The 633-nt window shown below is 38.2% G+C and overlaps 1 protein-coding gene across 1 annotated transcript; it reads left to right on the top strand.

The window, feature by feature from the left end:
- Window positions 1-39: 39 nt before the first annotated feature.
- Window positions 40-625, top strand: LOC108630284 (venom carboxylesterase-6-like; the record flags this gene model as incomplete). Its single annotated transcript, XM_018033476.2, has 2 exons — window positions 40-440; window positions 517-625. Coding segments are annotated over exons 1-2 (476 nt in total), but the record flags the coding sequence as incomplete, so codon positions are not given.
- Between the last annotated feature and the right edge of the window lie 8 nt (window positions 626-633).

Genomic DNA, 633 nt, shown 5'->3' with positions numbered 1-633 from the left:
CGTTGCAAGTTTGTACACCGTAACTGTATCCGTAATAATTACAATAAATATTTATTGTAAAGATTTCATAATAATGATAAAAATGATTTCTCCAGTATTTTTCAATGACGACAACCTGCTGCAGCAATTGAATGATAATTGGACAAGCATTGCCCCATTCTTGTTGGATTTCTATGACACCATACCGCTTTCTCAACAGCGATCAGTGGCGCAAAAAATCCGCAGATACGTTCTGGGATCAAACAAGATCAACGGCACCGACTCGAGCTTGAGACCGTTGATACCCATGTTTGGCGACCGAATTTTTCGTCTGGGTATTGAGAAAGCTGCGCGACTGCAAGCGGAGAGGAACGAAAGTCCAGTGTGGACTTACTACTTCAATTACAGGGCCAACCGTAGTGCCAGTGAATTTTTCAGTGGCGGTTCCATTAGAAATATGGGTAACATTTTTTACAATGAGTTGGAACAGTAAATTATAGTCATATGATAAATTGTACTTTAATTTCTTCGAATTAGGCGTATGTCACTGCGATGATTTGTTCCTTTGGACTAGGACAGTTAAATCAAGAGATAAGAAAATGCAGCAAATATTATCTGATATTTATTTATCATTCGTTATTCAAGGGTAAGTGA

This window comes from Ceratina calcarata, unplaced genomic scaffold (genome assembly GCF_001652005.2).
Source record: "Ceratina calcarata isolate Rehan_Ccalc_2016 unplaced genomic scaffold, ASM165200v1 scaffold140.2, whole genome shotgun sequence".
Classification (NCBI taxonomy): Eukaryota; Metazoa; Arthropoda; class Insecta; order Hymenoptera; family Apidae; genus Ceratina; species Ceratina calcarata.
This window is presented reverse-complemented; position numbering and strand designations above follow the sequence as displayed.